Here is a 15,113-nt window from a genome sequence, read left to right on the forward strand (position 1 = left end):
GCTAACCACCATGCCACTCATATTCCCTGGATTGCTAGCCTGGTATTGTAACCATTCCTCGACTGTTTCAGTGCTGAGGTCAAGAGGACATAACTTTAAAATCAGAGCGAGGATACCCAGGAGAGAAGTTGGGAAGCACTCCGTCACACAGAGTGGTGGAGGTTTGGTGTTTGCAACTTTCTCCCACAATAAACAGTTAGGAAGGCAAATGCAATGTTAGCATTCATGTTGAGAGGGCTAGAATTCAAGAGCAGAGATGTACTTCTGAGACCTCATTTGGAGTATTGTGAGCAGTTTCCTTCCTTCCCATATCTAAGGAAGGATGTGCTGGCCTTGGAAAGGGTCCAGAGAAGGTTCACAAGAATGATATGAGGAACAGGTGAAGACTTTGGGTCTGTACTCATTGGAGTTTAGAAGAAGGGGAGATCTTATTAAAACTTACAGGATACTGTGAGGCCTGGATAGAGTGGACATGGGGAGGATGTTTCCACTAGTAGGAAAAACTAGAACCAGAGGGCACAACCTCAGGCTAAAGGGACGATCCTTTAAAACAGAGATGAGGAGGAATTTCTTCAGAGTGGTGAATCTGCGGAACTCTTTGCCACAGAAGGCTGTGGAGGCCGGATCATTGAGTGTCTTTAAGACAGAGATAGATAGGTTCTTGGTTAATAAGTGGGTCAGGGGTTATGGGGAAAAGGCAGGAGAATGGGGATCAGAAAAATATCAGCCATGATTGAATGGTGGAACAGACACGATGGACCGAGTGGCCTAATTCTGCTCCTATGTCTAATGGTTTATGGTCTGAGGTTTGTAGGGACTTGTGTGTGTGGCCGAGGTTGCGATGCGTGGGAATGACTCGAGGATCACAGTGAGAACTTTACAACTGGGGGCTGCGGAATTGTGAGTCAGCGTGGGTTAGTGAGTAAAACCCACTCTCAATCATCAAACACCAATCAGACTGCCTCAACAGCTCCTCGTCAACTGTACGCCACACTGACTCATCCAATCACAAAGACCTTTGCACCCTTATTACGACCTGGAACATTCCAAGCAGACTGATACAGTACGATAACAGCAATCAAATAACTTCCCCCAGTCACACAGGGAATCACCTGCTGTGTGGCACATGCCCAGGTCTCAGAGTCTAACTGCAGCACTCAGCTCTGAAGATAAGACCAGCAATTGGAACTGATAACAGAGTTAGTTTGGCAGCATATCTCACACTGCTGGGTGGATGTGTTTGTTCACATGGGAACAGTCTAATGGTCAACATTGAGTAGCCAGTTAACCGTCACGCTAACCGCCACGCCATGTGTACACCAAATGGAAGGGCTGCAAGCTATCCTCACATTTTCGCAGAGGGGTTTCTCTCTGGGCGCAGGTCACTTGGAAAGGAATATATTCAAAGATAGCAATGGATTTATACAACACCCTACACATACTCAACAGCATTGAAAAACAAAATACCACACCAAATCACAAAGAGATAGTCAGGTGACCAAAAACCTACAAACCAAAAACATTACAGCACAGTACAGGCCCTTCGCCCTCAAGCTATCCCCTCCCTATCATTCTGGAGTGCTCCATGTGCCTATCCAATAACCGTTTGAAAGTTCCTAAAGTGTCTGACTCCACTATCACAGCAGGCAGTGCATTCCACACCCCAACCACTCTCTGAGTAAAGAATCTACCTCGGACATCCCTCCTATATCTCCCACCATGAACCTTATAGTTATGCCCCCTAGTAGCAGCTACATCCACCCGAGGAAATAGTCTCTGCACATCTACTCTATCAATCCCTCTCATCATCTTATAAACCTCTATTAAGTCGCCTCTCATCCTCCTCCGCTCCAAAGAGAAAAGCCCCAGTTCCCTCAACCTTTCCTCATAAGACCTACCCTCCAAACTAGGCAGCATCCTGGTAAATCTCCTCTGCACTCTCTCCAATGCTTCCACATCCTTCTTGTAATGAGGTGACCAGAACTGAACACAATATCCCAAATGTGGTCTCACCAACGTCCTGTATAGTAGCAGCATAACTCCACGGCTCTTAAACTCAAACCCCCAGTTAATAAACACTAACACACTATAAGCCTTCTTCACGGCTCTATCCACTTGAGTGGCAACCTTCAGAGATCTGTGGATATGAACCCCAAGATCTCTCTGTTCCTCCACATTCCTCAGAACCCTGCCGGCGACCCTGTGACCTGCATTCAAGTTTGTCCTACCAAATACTTTTTCACCCACAGGGTGGTGGAAATATGGAACGCACTGTCTGAGAGGATGATGGAGGTAGATACTCTCACAACATTTAAACAGTATCTGGATGAGCACTGAAATTGCTAAAACATAGTAGACTCTGGACCTAGTGCAGGTAAATGGGATTATTGTAGATTGGTATTTGATAGTCAGCATAGACATGGTGAGGCGAAGCACTTATCTCTGTGCTGTATGACTCTAAGAAAGCAGCAAAGAGCTATTCATGATTACCGGCGATGCAGATAGAGGGATCCAAGAGGTTGCACTGTGACAGCCTCAGCCCCAACCCTTGTTCAACAGGTTCAAAATTCATGCCCCCAGGTGGAAATAGCGAGGACTGTAGGGAGGATGAGCTAACTGACCATCAATAGCACCATGGTCCAGGGGGCTGTTCAAGTTGGGCAAAAAAGAGAAATGTAGTCGTAGTCAGGGAGAGATTTTTAATTATTCATTTGTGGACATTCATTGTCCATCCCTCTTTGCCCTTGAGTGGTGAACTGCCTTCAAAGAGTTTGGTTTTAAGGATTGCCATAAAGTTGATGTGGAGAGATTTAGAGGGGGAATTACAGAGCTTTCACTGCAGGAATGGCTGCGAGTGGTGGAAATGCCCAGGAGGGCTGAGTTCGAGGAAGGCAGAGATCTCAGGGTGGGGGGGAGCAGAGGAGATGACAGAGCTTGGGAGGGGCAAGAACACGGAAGGGTTTAAATACAAGGATGAGAATTGGTCTGTTTGAAACGTAAGGGTAGGGGAACGGGACGTGGGTTAAGACTCAGGGCAGAGTTTTGGGTGACCTCAAGCTGACAGAGGGTGGAATGTGGAGAGCGCAGAAACAGGCCCTTCAGCCCAACTTGTCCATGCTGCCCAGTTTTTACCACTAAGCTAGTCCCAATTGTCTGTATTTGGCCCATATCCCTCTATACCCATCTGACCCATGTAACTGTTGAAACGCTTTTAAAAAGACAAAATTGTACCCGCCTCTACTACCACCTCTGGCAGCTCGTTCCAGACACTCACCACCCTGTGTGAAAAAATTGCCCCTCTGGACATTTTTGTATCTCTCCCCTCTCACCTTAACCTGTGCCCTCTAGTTTTAGATTCCCTTACCTTTGGGAAAAAATATTGGCTATCTAGCTGATCTGTGCCTTTCGTTATTTTATAGACCTCCATAAGATCACCCCTCAGCCTCCTACACTCCAGAGAAAAAAGTCCCAGTCTATCCAGCCTCTCCTTACAACTCAATCCATCAAGTCCCAGTAGCATCTTTTTCTTTTCTGAACTCTTTCTAGTTTAATAATATCCTTTCTATAATAGGGTGAGCAGAATTGTACACAGTATTCCAAATGTAGCCTTACTAATGTCTTGTACAACTTCAACAAGATGTCCCAACTCCTGTACTCAATGTCCCTCAGCTCTGGAATTCCCTCCCTAAACCCTTTTTCTCAACCTACACCTCTGACCACATTTGAGTCTAGAGTTAGCAAGGGTATGGGTGAAGGTTTCAGCAGCGGAATAGCTAAGAGAGGGGTAAAGTTGGGCTGATGTTACAGGGTGGGTGGAAATAGCCAGCATCGAGTGGCAGCATCATCCCCAGGGACAAACGTGACACCAACGTTACGAACAGACTGGTTTAGCCTCAGACTGTTGCCAGGGAAGGGGTTGGACTCGGTCGCTAGGGTTCGGAGTCTGGAGTTGGCACTGAAAACAATGGCTGCAGTCTTCCCAATATTTAATTACGGCAACTCTCTGCTCACCCAGTACGGGAGGCCGGATAAAATCTGAGCAGCCCTGGAGGGCTGGGGAGAGGCGAGGTGGGGTGGGGGGGGGAGATAGAACAGGGTGTTGACTCTGTACATGAACCCTGACCCTTCGGATGATGTCACCAGCGGTAACGTGTAGATGAGGAACAGGAGTGAGGGGGGGGCGGTGGGCGTAAGGATAAATCCTCGGGAAGGGGGAGGGAGCCAGTGATAACTGGGAGAAATTAATCCATTGCAAGTGATATTCAGAATTCTATCACAGGACGTGGGCACTGCTGGACAGGCCAGTATTTATTGCCCATCCCTAATTGCCCCTGGAGAAGCCACCATCTTGAACCACTACAGCCTACGTGATGTAGGTACACCCAGAGTGCTGTCAGGGAGGGAGTTCCAGGATTTCGATCCGGAGACAGTGAAGGAATAGCGATATATTCCCAAATCAGGATGGCGAGTGATTTGGAGGGGAACCTCCAGGTGGTGGTGGTCCCAGATATCTGCCCTTGTCCTTCTCAGTGGATAGTCAGATAATCCTAGGGTAGAAAAGTCAAGTACTCGGGGACATTAGGTTTAAGGTGGGTGGGGAAAGGAATAGAGATGTACGAGGCAAGTTTTTATACACAGAGGGTGGTGACTGTCTGGAACACGCTGCCCGGTATTGCGGGAGGGGAGCAGGTATGATAGCAGCATTTAGATGAATACATGAATAGAAGAGGAATGGAAGGATACGCACTCTAAGTGCATCCGGTTTTAGTTTAGTTATGGGAATATGATCAGCGCAGGCTTGAGGGGCTGAAGGGCCTGTTTCTGTGCCGAACTGTTCGTCGTTCTAGAGGTTGAGGGTTTGAATTCAAGTCTCACTCCAGAGGCTCACGCACATAATTCAGGCTGCTATCCCGTTCAGAGGCCTATCCTCCTCCGAGTCAATGTAAAGAAAAATCTATGGAATTATTTTGAAGGGGAGGGAAGGTCTGCCTGGCTTCCTGATTGATTGAGTGCTGAGTATCAACAGCTGACATGGCCATTATCATATCGTGGCTTGTGGGATCATGCTGTGCAAAAAGTAACCACCATGTCTCCCACATTACATCAACATTTCATGGAATCCTACAGTGCTGAAGGGGGCCATTTGGCCCATCAGATCTGTACCGACCCAGGCCCTACTCCCGTAACCCCGCGCATTTAACCCACTAATCCCCCTGACACTAGGGTCAATGTTAACATGGTCAATCCACCTAACCCGCACAGCTTTCAAATGCAGTTAATTGGCTATAAAAGAGCTTTTGGATTTCAGGATGAATTGAAAGACGCTATGGCAATGCGAATCTTTTTTGCCGAGAGCGAGGATGATTGTTGGGCATCAGGTGGTGAGGAACTCGTCATGGGATTCCCACACTCTTGTCATCTGCTGTTGGCCCACTACAGTTTCTAACCAATGAAGACCCTCAGTGACAGCTCGTGTTTACACAGTCCCTTTAAATGTGGCAAAGCATCCCAGGATTCACTGGGGCGCTACCTGACAGAAGTAGACAATGAGCCACATAAGGCAATGTCAGAGAGAAAGACCATAGAGTTCCAAGGAGATTCTTCAATGTAGGAGAGAGATTTAGGGAGAGAATTCCAGAGGCTAAGGCCCAAACACAACCACCAATACTGAAGAGGGTAAGGAATGGACAAGGTCCAGAAATGATCATTTCTTTTCTATTATTCATTCATGGGACATGGGCATCGCTGGGTTGGCCATCCCTAGTCATCTGTGGAGGGCAGTTGAGAGTCCACCACATTGCTGTGGCTCTGGAGTAGACCAGACCAGGTAAGGACGGCAGATTTCCTTCCCTAAAGGATGCTAGAGAACTGGATGGGTTTTTCCGACAATCGACAATGGTTTCATGGTCACCAATAGATTCTTAATTCCAGATTTTTTTTATTGAATTACAATTCCACTATCTGCCGTGATGGGATTCGAACCTGGGTCTCCAGGACATTAGTTGAGTTATTGAATTAATAGTCCAGTGATAATACCACTAGATCATTGCCTCCCCATAAGGTGATGTGGGGGGTTAAGGGTTCTGTTGGTGAGAGCTCTTGAGGATGGGTTATTTTTAAAAGTTCCGAAATGGGATGTGGGCAGCATTGGCTGGTCAGCATTTATTGTCCATCTCTCAACAGTGGTTTGCTCGGCTGTTTATGAAGATATTTAAATAACTTAAAAGTCTACTGACGACCATGAAATCATTGTCGATTGTTGGAAAAACCCATCTGGTTCACTAACGTCCTTTAGGGAAGGAAATCTGCCATCTTCACCCGGTCTGACCTACATGTGACTCCAGCCCCACAGCCATTGACGATATTTCATGGTCACCATTAGACTTTTAATTCCAGATTTTTATTGAACTCAAACTTCATCGTCTGCTGTGGTGGAAATCAAAACCGGGTCCCCAGGACATTACCCTGGGTCCTTGAATTACTATTGTTTATTTATTCGTGTCACCAGTAGGCTTACGTTAACACTGCAATGAAGTTATTGCGAAAATCCCCTATTCGCCACACTCCGGCGCCTGTTCGGGTACACTGAGGGAGGATTTAGCACGGCCAACACAGCCTAACCAGCACGTCTTTCGGGGAAACCCACACAGACACGGGGAGAATGTGCAAACTCCACACAGACAGTCACTCAAACCGGGAATCAAACCCAGGTCCCTAGGGCTGTGTGGCAGCAGGGCTAACCACTGTGCCAACGTGCTGCCCTAGTCCAGTAACATAACTACTACTGCACAATCTACCACACACTTAACGCAGATCATACAAAGAAGTGATACAACTAAGATGTATTAAAACCACAAAGTTGGCCCTTCATTTCCTGCTGTGTGCAGGGAGTGGGGGTTGGGATTCGAAGGCTGTATTATACCTGATGAATACAAAGTGCAGGAATGAGGCTTGTTTTACAGCTCAGATTTCAAAAGCAGCCTGCCATTAACAAGGAGGCTGGAACACTGTGTCCCAGAGTCGGGGAGTTTAACAGCGCTCCATCACACTAGCTGCCTTTACTCCAACTCTGTCTCACTTCTGAGCAAACCCGTCATATCCTGGGGTCAACCAGCCTGGTCAGAACCATCCAGTAAGAAGTCTCACAACACCAGGGTAAAGTCCAACAGGTCCCACGCAGACATGGGGAGAACATGCAGACTCCACACAGACAGCGGCCCAACCTGTTGGACTTTAACCTGGTGCTGAGAGACTTCTCACCGTGTTTACCCCAGTCCAACGCCGGCATCTCCACATCAGAATCATCCAGCACAGGGGATACCATTCACCCCAAAACTGTCCCCACTGCCCTGCAAACCTTCCCACTTCCACTGCGTGTTTCTCCTTCGAAGGATACGCAGGAGAGAGTGACGGGGGCGGTTAGGGAAGGAATTCCCGAGCTTTAAGGTTTTGACAGCTGGATGCGCGGTCGCCAATGGGGGTGGGGGGAGAGGGGTTAAATCCAGGGTTTGCGGAAGGGGCATGGGGGGGTGTGGGGGTGGGGCAGAATTGGAGGAGAGGAGAGATCCCAGGCATAGGGAATAGACCATTGAACGCGTCAACTCCATTCTATAAAAGGGAGTGGGAGATGCACAAAAAGGCCCCAGTTGGAGAAACGTGGAGATCTCAGGGGAAGGGGGGGGGCATGGTTCGAGGGGAGGTGTTCAAGCTGTGTCCGTACTGTTTAATTCACTGCAAAACACATTGCGGGGATGTCCCGAGATTACAGATAAGAACATAAGAAATAGGAGCAGGAGTAGGCCATCCAGCCCTTCGAGCCTGCCCCGCCATTCAATAAGATCATGGCTGATCTGTCGTGGCTCAGTTCCACATTCCCGCCCTCTCCCCATAACCCTTAATCCCCTCGCTTATCAAAAACCCATAAAAATATTTAGTGAGGCAGCGATGGCACTGTGAAAAAGGTCCTTCTTATTGCAGAGGTGCTGTGATGACCCACTCTGTCACGCACCCCTGTGTGATTCACAGAGTTATATGGCTCTGTGTTATGTGGGGGGTGGTACAGTGGTATTCTGGTGGTCGTGTGTCCAGCTGCCAAGACCCTAAAGCTCTGGGATTCTCTCCCTAACCACTCTGTCACTCTCTCCAGAAGCTGTGCAACCTTCAACAAGAGAAGCAAGCAGCGGAAGTGGGAAGGTTTGCAAGACAGTGGGGCCAGTGTCGAGTGGGATAGCACTTGGGACTGAATGGCCTCCCCCGTGCTGGATGGTTCTGACCAGATGGGTTGACCCCAGGATATCACAGCACCAGGGCTTGGGTTGGGTCACTGTCTGTGTGGAGTCTGCATGTTCTCCCCGTGTCTGCGTGGGTTTCCTCCAGGTGATCCGGTTTCCTCCCACAGTCTGAAAGACATGCTGGTTAAGTGCATTGGCCGTGCTAAATTCTCCCTCAGTGTAACCCAAACAGGCAATGGAATGTGACGACTCGGGGATTTTCACAGTAGCTTCATTGCAGCGTTAATGTAAGCCTACTTGTGATACCAATAAATAAATAAAGAAATATATTAGGCACCGAACGTACCCCGTGGGTTATGTAGAAACGCACACAGATGGAGATCTGGCCCCTGGGTGAATCGAGGCAGCTGCAGCTGCCAAAGGGAAACGGAGAAACACTCAGTGAGGGGAAGTAAAGACCTAATCTCTCTAAAAGCCAGAACAGACAAGATGGGCCAAATGGCCGGATACTTTGTTGTGCTCTGACCTATTATACATTCAGGAATCTTTGACACAGAAAGATGAACACACCCGAGGTTGTGAACATTCCTCAGGACACGGAGACACCACGAAGGGAAAACTGATTTAAAATGAATCCGTGTTCACAACCGAACAAATCCAAAATATCAAACACACAAGCACTGGCCTAGATTTATATCTCTCTTGGACATCCATCTCTCCCATCCTTCTGTGTCTTGTTCAGTTTAGTTTATTATTGATGTTATGGGATGTGGGCATTGCTGGCCCAGCATCGACTCCCATCACTAACTGACCCCTATTTCAGGAGGACATTTGAGAGTTAAGAACATAAGAACATAAGAAATAGGAGCAGGAGTAGGCCATCTAGCCCTTTGAGCCTGCCCCGCCATTCAATAAGATCATGGCTGATCTGTTGTGGCTCAGTTCCACTTTCCCGCCCTCTCCCCATAACCCTTAATCCCCTCTCTTATCAAAAACCCATCAACCCGCTTCTTAAAAATATTTAGCGAGGCAGCCTCCACCACTTCAACGGGCAGAGAATTCCAGAGATTCACCACCCTTTGAGTGAAGAAGTTCCTCCTCAACTCCGTTCTAAACCACCCCCCCTTTATCTTGAGGCTGTGCCCCCTAGTCCTACTGTCTTTTTTGAGCCGGAAGAGTCTCTCCACCTCTATCCTATCCATCCCATTCATCATCTTATACGTCTCAATGAGATCTCCCCTCATTCTTCTAAACTCTAACGAGTACAAGCCTAGTTTATTCAGCCTCTCCTCATAGCTCAATCCCCTCAACTCCGGTATCAGCCTAGTAAACCTCCTCTGCACTCCCTCCAGGGCCAAAATATCCTTGTGCAGGTGCGGCGCCCAAAACTGCACACAGTACTCCAGCTGCGGCCTCACCAATGCCCTATACAGCTGCAGCAAGACCTCCCTACTTTTATATTCAATCCCCCTCGCTATGAAGGCCAGCATCCCATTCGCCTTCCTGACCACCTGCTGCACCTGCAAGCTGGGTTTTTGCGACTCATGCACAAGGACCCCGAGGTCCCTCTGCACCGTCGCCTGCTGCAGTTTTTCGCCACGTAAGTAATAGTCCTTCCTACCATTCTTCCTACCAAAGTGGACCACCTCACACTTGCCAACATTAAATTCCATTTGCCATTTCCTGGCCCATTCGCCCAGCCTATCTAGATCCTTCTGTAGACTCTCCACACCCTCCGCACAATTTGCCTTTCCCCCAATCTTGGTGTCATCAGCAAATTTCGACACCCTGCACTCGGTTCCCTCCTCCAGATCATCTATATAAATGGTAAATAGCTGAGGCCCCAGCACCGACCCCTGGGGCACCCCACTAGTCACCAACCGCCAATCCGAATAGCACCCATTGACCCCCACTCTCTGCCTCCTATTTGACAACCAATCCTCTATCCACGCTAACACCCTACCCCCAACTCCATGTCCCCTGACCTTCTGCAATAACCTCTTGTGAGGTACCTTGTCAAACGCCTTCTGAAAATCCAGAAAGACCACATCCACCGGCTCTCCTCTATCCACCGCCCTAGACACATCCCCATAGAACTCCAGTAAATTTGTCAGACACGACTTCCTTTTAATGAAACCGTGTTGCGTCCGCCCTATCAAGCAATTCCCTTCAAGATGCCTCGCAATTTCCTCCTTAATGACGGATTCTAACATTTTACCTACCACAGAAGTTAAACTAACCGGCCTATAATTCCCCGCCTTTTGCCTGGCACCCTTCTTAAACAACGGCGTAACATTAGCCGTTTTCCAATCTTCCGGCACTTCCCCGGAATCCAGCGACGTCTGGAAAATAACCACCAAGGCATCCACTATCACCTCCGCCATTTCTTTCAGAACCCTCGGATGCATTCCATCCGGTCCTGGGGACTTGTCCACAATCAGCCCCTCCAGTCTGTCGAGCACCGCCTCTCTAGTAACAGTAATGTCATTAAGACCCTCCAGTCCTACCACCTTTCCATCGCTAACACCCGGCAAATTATTCACGTCCTCCTCCGTGAAGACAGAAACAAAAAAGTTATTCAAGACCTTAGCCATATCCCCATCCCCTACCACTAGCTCCCCTTTCTCATCCTCTAAAGGACCAACGTTCACCCTAGCCAGCCTCTTCCTTTTTATATATTTATAAAACCACATTGCTGTGGCTCTGAAGTCACATGTAGGCCAGACCGGGTAAGGACAGCAGATTTCCTTCCCTAAAAGGATATTGGTTACTAGTTCTACAACATCAACCATGGTAACTTGGTCTTCAGTGGACTTTTAATGCCAGATTTCATTAAAACCACTTGCCTGTGGGGGGATTCGAACATGTCACCAGCTCTGGCCCTGGATTACTAATTTAGTGATAATACCACAAAGCCAGTGCCTTCCCTACCCTCATGAGCACTGGAGGAGATCACGGAGATTTCAGAATATTGTGGAGCTGAAGATCAATTGCAGACTTTGGGGAGAGGGGAAGATGAGTTAATGGAGGATTCTGAAAATAAGATTGAGCATTTTTGAACCTTGTTGCTTTGTGACCCGGGAGCCAGTGTAGGTCAGTGAGCCGATGTGCGTGTGTGTATCTGAATAAGGTTCTGGATTTACAGTAGCCTGAGAACTAAAGTTTGTTTCTCAGTCACAAGTAAGGCTGACATTAACACTGCAATGAAGTTACTGTGAAATTCCCCTAGTCACCACACTCCTGTTCGGGTCAAAGCCCACGTCTTTCAGACTGAGGGGGGAAACTGGACCACCCAAAGGAAACCCATGCAGACACAGGGACGATGTGCAGACTCTACACAGACGCAAGCTGGGAATTGAACCCGGCTCCCTGGCGCTGTGAGGCAGCAGTGCTAACCACTGTGTCACCACGCCACCCCAACCGAGGTTTGATTTGAAAGTGGAGGTGGGGGGGGCGTAGCTTGGTGAGACAGTTAAAATTTAAAAAAAAAATCACAACTTTAACTAGCAGCACGGAGCACTCAGAGCCTGGAGTAACTGGTGCCAGGGACTGTCACACAATATTCCCAGAGAACACACCAGGAAAGGGAGAGAGAGAGAGAGAGAGAGAGAGAGAGAGAGACAGACAGACAGAAAGAGAGAGATAGAGAGAGAGAGAGACAGAAAGAGAGAGATAGAGAGAGAGAGAGACAGAAAGAGAGAGATAGAGAGAGAGAGAGAGACAGAAAGAGAGAGAGAGAGTGAGTGAGTGGGAGGGAGTGGGAGAGAGTGAGAGAGTGAGAGTGAGAGAGGGAGGGGGAGAGAGTGAGAGAGTGAGAGTGAGAGAGGGAGGGGCGCACAGAGGTTTGTTCAGTGCCTCACCTTGAACCTGGCGCCTCTTCCTTGCCAGCTCGGAGTGTCGGTAGCTACTGGGAGCAGTCCTTCGATATAAACTGTTCCTGGTTAGGGAACCATTCACCCTCTCTCGAGGAGCTCTGCAATAATCCTGATATTCCCAATCTTCCATTCTGTCAGCCGGATACGGGGCAAACTGACCCAGGAGCACGTTCCCTTTCATATTCCTACAGCCAGTTCCCCAATAAACATGCCAACACCACACTGCCCACTTCTCAGCAGCCCCCTGACCTCAGCATTGTCCCGAGAGAGAGTGGGCAGTGTGAATAAAGGCAGTGTTAACCCTGGACAGTCTCCTCTCACACAGCCCAACGGGGAGCGCTGGCTACAGGAAACCAAAACAGGTGTGACAAGAACGAGAGCCAAGACACTCCCCGCAGCGACTCACCCCCTCACCAGGTAGCAACCAATCAACAGGCTGCCTGCTCCTGAGAAAGGACCCCCTCCCCCTGCCCTCCCCCCCACCCTCTAACCTCCCCCCCTCCCCCCTCCCCCCCACCCTCTAACCTCACCCCCCCCCACCCTCTAACCTCACCCTCTCCCCCTGCCCTCCCCCTCTAACCTCACCTGTCTCCCTCTGTGCCCTACCCCCTCCTTCCCTCTCTCTCTGGGCCCTACCCCCTCCCTCTCTCTCTCTCTCTGGGCCCTACCCCCTCCCTCTCTCTCTCTCTCTGGGCCCTACCCCCTCCCTCTCTCTCCCTCTGTGCCCTACCCCCTCCCTCTCTCTCCCTCTGTGCCCTACCCCCTCCCTCTCTCTCCCTCTGTGCCCTACCCCCTCCCTCTCTCTCCCTCTGTGCCCTACCCTCCCTCTCTCTCCCTCTGTGCCCTACCCCCCCCTCCCTCCCTCTGTGTGCCCTACCCCCTCCCTCCCTCTCCCTCTGTGCCCCACCCCCTCTCTCTGTGCCCCACCCCCTCTCTCTCTCTCTGTGCCCTACTCTCTCTCTCTGTGCCCTACCCCCTCCCTCTCTCTCCCTCTGTGCCCTACCCCCTCCCTCTCCCTCTGCCCTACCCCGTCCCTCCCTCTCTCTGTGCCCTACCCCCTCCCTCCCTCTCTCTCTGTGCCCTACCCCCTCCCCCTCTCTCTCCCTCCCTCTCCCTCTGTGCCCTACCCCTCTCTCTCTGTGCCCTACCCCCTCCCTCCCTCTCCCTCTGTGCCCCGCCCCCTCTCTCTCTCTGTGCCCCACCCCCTCTCTCTCTCTCTGTGCCCTACTCTCTCTCTCTCTGTGCCCTACCCCCTCCCTCTCTCTCTGCCCTACCCCCTCCCTCCCTCTCCCTCTGCCCTACCCCCTCCCTCCCTCTCTCTGTGCCCTACCCCCTCCCTCCCTCTCTCTCTGTGCCCTACCCCCTCCCCCTCTCTCTGTGCCCTACCCCCTCCCCCTCTCTCTCCCTCCCTCTCCCTCTGTGCCCTACCCTCTCTCTCTGTGCCCTACCCCCTCCCCCTCTCTCTGTGCCCTACCCCCTCCCTCTCTCTCTGTGCCCTACCCCTTCCCTCTCTCTATGCCCTACCCTCTCCCTCTCTCTCTGTGCCCTACCCCCTCCCCCTCTCTCTGTGCCCTACCCCCTCCCCCCCTCTCTGTGCCCTACCCCCTCCCTCTCTCTCTCTGTGCCCTACCCCCTCCCTCTCTCTGTGCCCTACCCCCTCCCTCTCTCTCTCTGTGCCCTACCCTCTCCCTCCCTCTCTGTGCCCTACCCCCTCCCTCTCTCTCTCTGTGCCCTACCCCCTCCCCCTCTCTCTGTGCCCTACCCCCTCCCCCTCTCTCTCCCTCCCTCTCCCTCTGTGCCCTACCCCTCTCTCTCTGTGCCCTACCCCCTCCCTCTCTCTCTCTGTGCCCTACCCCCTCCCTCTCTCTCTCTGTGCCCTACCCTCTCCCTCTCTCTCTCTGTGCCCTACCCCCTCCCTCTCTCTCTCTGTGCCCTACCCCCTCCCTCTCTCTCTCTGTGCCCTACCCTCTCCCTCCCTCTCTCTGTGCCCTACCCTCTCCCTCCCTCTCTCTGTGCCCTACCCCCTCCCCCTCTCTCTGTGCCCTACCCCCTCCCCCTCTCTCTGTGCCCTACCCCCTCCCTCTCTCTGTGCCCTACCCCCTCCCCCTCTCTCTGTGCCCTACCCCCTCCCTCTCTCTCTCTGTGCCCTACCCCCTCCCTCTCTCTCTCTGTGCCCTACCCCCTCCCCCTCTCTCTGTGCCCTACCCCCTCCCCCTCTCTCTCCCTCCCTCTCCCTCTGTGCCCTACCCCTCTCTCTGTGCCCTACCCCCTCCCTCTCTCTCTCTGTGCCCTACCCTCTCCCTCTCTCTCTCTGTGCCCTACCCCCTCCCCCTCTCTCTGTGCCCTACCCCCTCCCTCTCTCTCTCTGTGCCCTACCCCCTCCCCCTCTCTCTGTGCCCTACCCCCTCCCCCTCTCTCTCCCTCCCTCTCCCTCTGTGCCCTACCCCTCTCTCTCTGTGCCCTACCCCCTCCCTCTCTCTCTCTGTGCCCTACCCTCTCCCTCTCTCTCTCTCTGTGCCCTACCCCGTCCCTCTCTCTCTCTCTGTGCCCTACCCCGTCCCTCTCTCTCTCTCTGCGCCCTACCCCGTCCCTCCAAACCCTTTCGATAATTCCTGGGAACTCTGGCCCAGACTGAGAACGCAATGCACTGATTGGCTCTGGACTGAGTAAAGCATTAATCAGCTTTTCTTAATACACAACCCAAACAAGCTCAATGTAGGAGAGAGAGAGAGAGAGAGAGACACAGAGAGGGAGAGAGAGACAGAGAGAGAGAGAGAGAGAGAGACACACAGAGAGAGAGAGAGACAGAGAGAGAGAGAGAGAGAGAGACACACACACACAGAGAGAGGGAGAGGGACAGAGAGAGAGAGAGAAGAGAGAGAGAGAGAGAGAGACACACACACACACACACACACACACACACACACACACAGAGGGAGAGGGACAGAGAGAGAGGGACAGAGAGAGAGGGACAGAGAGAGAGGGACAGAGAGAGAGGGACAGAGAG

General features: G+C 51.1%; 1 protein-coding gene across 3 annotated transcripts in view; it reads right to left on the reverse strand.

Moving 5' to 3' along the window:
* Positions 1–15,113, reverse strand: part of dnmbp (dynamin binding protein) — a 110,419-nt gene that overhangs the window by 45,974 nt on the left and 49,332 nt on the right. For 2 of the 3 annotated variants that reach the window (XM_080205967.1, XM_080205966.1), the window contains exon 1: positions 12,092–12,530. The exons of the other annotated variant lie outside the window; for it this stretch is intronic. In XM_080205967.1, the coding sequence (XP_080062093.1) occupies positions 12,092–12,287 (196 nt within the window). In that variant the 5' untranslated portion in view covers positions 12,288–12,530. Of the gene's footprint in view, positions 1–12,091; positions 12,531–15,113 lie in introns of those variants that run through there. 3 annotated transcript variants of the gene reach the window in all.

The sequence above is a fragment of the Carcharhinus amblyrhynchos genome, chromosome 17 (assembly GCF_965287045.1).
Source record: "Carcharhinus amblyrhynchos chromosome 17, sCarAmb.v2.hapA, whole genome shotgun sequence".
Taxonomy (NCBI): domain Eukaryota; kingdom Metazoa; phylum Chordata; class Chondrichthyes; order Carcharhiniformes; family Carcharhinidae; genus Carcharhinus; species Carcharhinus amblyrhynchos.